We start from the raw sequence: 5,858 nt of genomic DNA, 5'->3' as shown, positions 1-5,858 counted from the left end.
GATATTTTGGACAGGATAATTCTTTGTTGTGGGTGCTGTCCTAGGCATTGCAAGATTGTTACCAGCATTCCTGGCCTCTTCCCGCTAGATACCAGTAGCACCTTCCTGGTCACAACTTCAATAATGTTTCCAGATTTTGCCAAATGTCCCTGGAAGGGAGGTGGCAAAATTGCCCCCAGTTGAGAACCACTGGCTTATAACGATCATATTCCATGAAATTACCTGGAGAATATGTTGAAGAGTAAAGAGTAAAGTACATTAGATATACAGATATATAAGTTAGTCATAGTGGGAACGGAATGTGGTATCATGAAGAATTTATACTTATAAATGCATGAGTGTCCAGAAATTAATTTGTTTTGTCCTAGGTTGTAACACTTCACAAATCCAAAGTCAGTCTTCTCATTTTAAAAATGGAAGCAATACCAACTCCACAGAGTGGTTTTGGGAATTAAAGAATTATATGAAAGCACTTTGGAAGTTATGAAGTAGTATATAAGTATCAGAAAATACTAATAAATAAAAGCACTGTAGAGAACCAGCCCTTTTCTCTACCTAAGGCTTTTTCTCAGGAAGCTAGTTAGAAAAGAGGCTAATGACACAGAAATTGGATATATGCAGGGTTGTTTTTGCATAATTCTCATCTTGCTACATTTAAGAATAGGCTTTTAATATAATAAAGTTAATAAATATGGAGTTTATACCATTTGATGTGTGCTATGTTGGGTATTTTTATTCAGATCATTTATTAGCACTATAAATAGAAGTGGTTAATTTATATTATTAATTTATGAACTTTTACTGTACATATTAAATAACTACAAGTAAATAACTTTTTAAATTTTTATTTTATTTTATCACATAAATTTGGAAGCAGCCAAATTGCTCAATCACAAATAATTAAACTTTTGACATTTATTTGCCCTTAGTGGCAACAAACTATACAGCCTAAAAAAGAATTACAACAAGGCTTTAGTGAAATATTAAACATGAAGTAGAAATAAAAATTTGTCTGCTAACAGCATGTGCAAGTACCACTTAAACTATTTCAAACATACACAATACAAACGTACATAATGATATTTAAGCCTTGATATCACATGGTCAATATCATCACCACCATCATCACCACTATCAATAACAATTAGAATAGTAATTAACTGATTTTAAATAAAATAAAAAATAACAAGTATAATAGTAATGATAAAAATAACAAAACCAAAGATTATTAAATGGTTATCTTGAGTTGGAATGATTCTAAGCACCTTACATGTATAATCTTAATACTTGAGAAACTTATTAACCCATTTAAGAAATATTTAAAACACAGATAGGAACATATTTAGAAAATGGCAATTCTTTCCTTTTTAAGGATAACACAGTAAAATCTTAAAACTTATTAGACTGGCCAAATCTTTTTTAGTATTTCTATCATCACATTTTTACCTACTCTTAGTGTCCAAGAGCTTGCCTTACAACACTTACTATAAAATACATGTTTTTGGTTTGTTTCTGTGTTTTTCAAATTTAAATTTGTTGAATATGTATAAGAAAGAGAAGAGAATAAAAGGTATTGCAGTCGTGGTTTGTACATATTCTTTTTTGTGAAAGCTCAGTGTTCTATTTTTTGTGCTTATTTATTTATTTATGTCTTATACTTTTGTCCTATGATGGTGGTAAATCTTAGCCCTCCACTGCCTCCCCTTCCCCTTCCTCCTCTTCACCCCCTCCCTCCCCTTCCTCCTCCTCACCCCCTTCCTCCCCCTCGTCCTTTTCTTTATCTCCTTCCTCTTCCTCCGCTTCCTCCTCTTCCTTTTCCCTGTCTTCTTCCTTTATCTCCTCTTCCTTTTCCTGTAACTTTTCTGGCTCTACCTCAGTTACTTCAGGGGTAAATACCATCTCTTCTTCCAATAATATATTTGGAAACCGAGACTGTATTAGCAAAACAACCGTGATACATATTGAAAAACATAGCATTCTCAGAAAGAAAATAAATAAGCACAGTGGATCACACACAATTGGCCGGGGAACTTCCCATCTGGGATACCAAAATCGGTAATCTGTAAATAAAGAAGCAAAATTGAAAGCTGGATTTTGCATAAAGTAGTTAAATTGTCCAAGAAATAAAGGACAACAATACATACATACGGATTGGTCACGATCTGCATTACCTAAAAAGAAAAAGAAAGTCAATAAAGAATTACATAAAATTTCTTCTTTCTCTAGAAATAAGATACTTTTTCTAAAAGTAATGACATTATTCTTTTAGTCCTCAGGCATCATGCTGCCATCTTTGATGTGCCTCCTCCAACCAGTAGCCCATCATAAAATACAATGTATTCTCTTTTAGTAAAAGTCAGCTTAGTCTGCTAGAGAGAACACAGAAGTATAGGAATGAGGACATGTGGACTCTATTACTAGTTCTGTCTATAAATCATCATCACCTTGTATGAATCACTTCACCTCTGTCCTCTAAAGATTTTTCCAGGTTCACCATTCTAGGATTTTATATCTTACTTGCATCTCTCTTTCTTCCCCCAGATCATTCCAAATTAATCTTCTGAATCTACTTACTTTCCTCATTTAATTCTTATTTTCTGGAGATTTTAGTTGCTCTTCATTTCCTAGATGGCAAAGTTAACTCTATAGCCTGGTATTCATTGTTTCTGCTATCTAGCCCAATGCTATCGTAATACTTTTCAGGAAATAAATTTCCTTTCTTCTGCTGACTGGGGCAGAGGAGATCAGAAAATCATTCCCAGATTCCATTAGGAAGGAGAGTGAGAGGATCAATGAGTTCTCCCACATAGAGAACCCAATGGCAACCAGAGGCTTTGTCTTGCAATTGACACTATCCTTACAAGAAAATTTAGAAATCACTTTTCAGACAATCCTAGAGATGAACTGACCTATTGGATTTTTGAGGCTATTTTAGCCTTTTGTGCTAGGTCTTATTTTACTTCATATTTTATGCAATGATTTCTATTTTAGCACTCCTTTAAAAAAAATCTTTTACCACATAGTCTATATTTTCTCTACTTCATTCTGTGTATGTGTATCTATTGATCACTCAGTTTGACCAATGATGTAATTAGCATATTTCTTTTTTTTTTTAAGATTTTATTTATTTATTCGACAGAGATAGAGACAGCCAGCGAGAGAGGGAACACAAGCAGGTGTGGGAGAGGAAGAAGCAGGCTCATAGCAGAGGAGCCTGATGTGGGTCTCGATCCCAGAACGCCAGGATCACGCCCTGAGCGGAAGGCAGACACTTAACCGCTGTGCCACCCAGGCGCCCCAAATTAGCATATTTCTTATTTGTATTTTCCTTCATTTGTCATCACTATTTTCCATTGATAACATTCTTCTTTTACTTTTGCACTTGATTGAATATTTAAATACATTTAAATCTACTTACATCTCTATTGTTTATCAGGTTTAAATAGTATCTTTTGGCCCCCTGCTATAAAAGATGAGGAAATTAAGCACATTTTTCTATTTCCCTCTTCTTCTCCCAAGTTTTATTAGTTATATCATTTGTATATTGCCAACATTTATTATATTTACATTTTGTTTTATAATTATAGCCTTCAGAATTTAGTCTTTGTCTATTGATGAAGTCTCAATGCTTATAGATAGTTTTTCCAGTGCAGCTTTTCATTTTCCATTCATCTCTTCCTTTTGGTGAAAGCCATCTTCTAGAGTTTTATTGAGAAAGTGCTTGTGAGAACTTTCTACCACAAATTCCTTCGTGCTCCCGCAAGATTTTTCTATCTGCTTGTACTTGAATAATAGGATTAGCTGAATTTATGTACAACATTAAGGACAATATAGGGATTATTCCACTGTCTCTTGGCATTGACTGTTATTGTAGAAAAGGTTGACACCAGCCAAAATGCGCAGGATTGTCAATTGCCAACGCAGCATTCTACCACACTGGTATGAAGTCGACCCTGTGTTGCAGACCTGAAATCGGGAACTACCTACCTTTCTGTGAATTCCTTCCTCTGCAGAGCTTCAAGTGAGAGTTTGCCCATGACAAGAATGCAAGTGAAATTTGGAAGAGAAGTGGAAACCGTTATTCTTCAGGGGTGGTTGTTTGCCAGACACATGAACAGGTGTGAGATTCACAGTGGCTGCTTGGTAGAGCGGAAAACTACCTGCTTTGCGGTCAAACACGGAGACAGTTCGGTGGGAGCTTTCCCAAAGATTCTTGAGAATTAGCAGCAACTTTCCTGTAAGCTTTTGGGAACCACCTATTTTGGTGCTTCAGGCTAAGAAGTCTTCTGTTTCTGCTTCTTTGACCTTTTAACTACAGTTTCTCTGCCTTTTCATAGCAACTTTCGTGATCTTTGCTCCCCTAGAGTTTACACCATTCACGTAAGCTCTATTTTCTATGTTAAACACTGTATTGTCAGAATATTTAAAGTGAAAAAAAAAAAGAATATTTAAAGTGGCTGTTTTCCTGACTCAACCCAGACTATTAAACTTTAATGAATTATTTTACATTTTGGTTTGGATGCTTAAAGGAGTCCTTATTTTCCTCTAATTTACTAGTCAGGGTCTAAAAGGAGACTATTGTGCATCACTTTTTCCTGGCACATATTATGCATTTTCTTTCTTTTTTATCTTTATGTGATTGTTTTTATTTTATTTATTTATTTATTTTCAATTTTCAATATATACAGTTGACATATAACATAATATTAGTTTTGGGTTACGACGTAATGATTTGATATTTGCATTTATTGTGAAATGGTCACCACAGTAAATCTCGTGAACATGTCATCATGCATAGTTACAAATGTTTCTTCTTATGATGAGAACTTTTAAGTTCTACTCTTAGTAACTTTCAAATATGCAATACAGTGTTATTGACTAGAGTCACTATGCTGTACATTACACCCCCATGACTTATTTATTTTATAACTAGAAGTTGAAGTTTCTACCTTTGACCCTCGTTACCCACTTTGCCCACTGCCCACCTCCACCTCTGGCAACCACCACTCTATTAAACTTGATTTTTGTGTTTGTTGGTTTTTTGGTTTTACATATAGGTGAGATCATATGGTATCTTTCTTTCTCTGACATTTCATTTAGCAAAATGCCCTCAAGGTCCATTCATGTTGTCACAAATGGCAAAATTTCATTCTTTTATATGGCTGAATAGTATTCCATTGTGTGTGTGTGTGTGTGTGTGTGTGTGTGTGTGTGTAGATAGATAGATAGATATAACACATTTTCTTTACCCATTCATCCATTAGTGGATCCTTAGATTCTTTCCATATTTTGGCTATTGTAAATAATGCTGCAATGAACATGTGAGTGCATATACTTTTTGAGTTAGTGTTTTCTTATTTTCTTCAAATAAATACCCAGAAGTGAAATTACTGGATCATGTGGTCCATTTTTAATTTTTTGAGGAACCTCTTATTTTTTTCCAGTTTACATTCCATAGAAGGTATTCAATGTTTAGATTTAAGAATTTCTATTTCTGGGATTTTTAAATTATTTCTTTAAATATTTGTATATCTATCTACTGCTTTGTTTTCTGTTCTATTATTTTTGTTCTGTTACTCAAGGGCTCCAATTATTCACATATCGAATCTGATTTATCAGTGCTTATTTATAATTTTCTCTTTAATCTTTTAAATTTCTTGCTTGCATTTCTTAGACTTGACCTCCATATCCCTTGCTGTGTTTTCCAGTGTTTTTGGTTCCTTGTGCTGTTTTCAATGTGATTTTCAGTTCTTTATTAGTATATTTGAGATATACTAAAAATATTTTTGCTTACCTGAAATTCAAATTTAACTGGGCACCCTGTATTTGATCTGACAACCTACAGGCTGATCCTCCAC

The 5,858-nt window shown here is 34.2% G+C and overlaps 1 protein-coding gene across 1 annotated transcript in view; it reads right to left on the bottom strand.

Annotated features, from left to right (window-relative positions):
• Positions 1 to 829: 829 nt before the first annotated feature.
• GLIPR1L2 (GLIPR1 like 2) overlaps positions 830 to 5,858 on the bottom strand; it is a 27,382-nt gene continuing 22,353 nt past the window's right edge. Inside the window, exons 5-6 of the mRNA XM_008684392.2 lie at positions 2,145 to 2,171; positions 830 to 2,060 (exon numbers count right to left, since the gene is read on the bottom strand). Coding sequence (XP_008682614.2) covers positions 1,684 to 2,060; positions 2,145 to 2,171 — 404 coding nt within the window. The 3' untranslated portion in view covers positions 830 to 1,683. The remainder of the gene's footprint in view (positions 2,061 to 2,144; positions 2,172 to 5,858) is intronic.

This window comes from Ursus maritimus, unplaced genomic scaffold (genome assembly GCF_017311325.1).
Source record: "Ursus maritimus isolate PB19 unplaced genomic scaffold, ASM1731132v1 scaffold_21, whole genome shotgun sequence".
Lineage (NCBI taxonomy): Eukaryota > Metazoa > Chordata > Mammalia > Carnivora > Ursidae > Ursus > Ursus maritimus.
The sequence above is the reverse complement of the archived record's forward strand: the minus strand, read 5'-3'. Positions and strand labels throughout refer to the sequence as shown.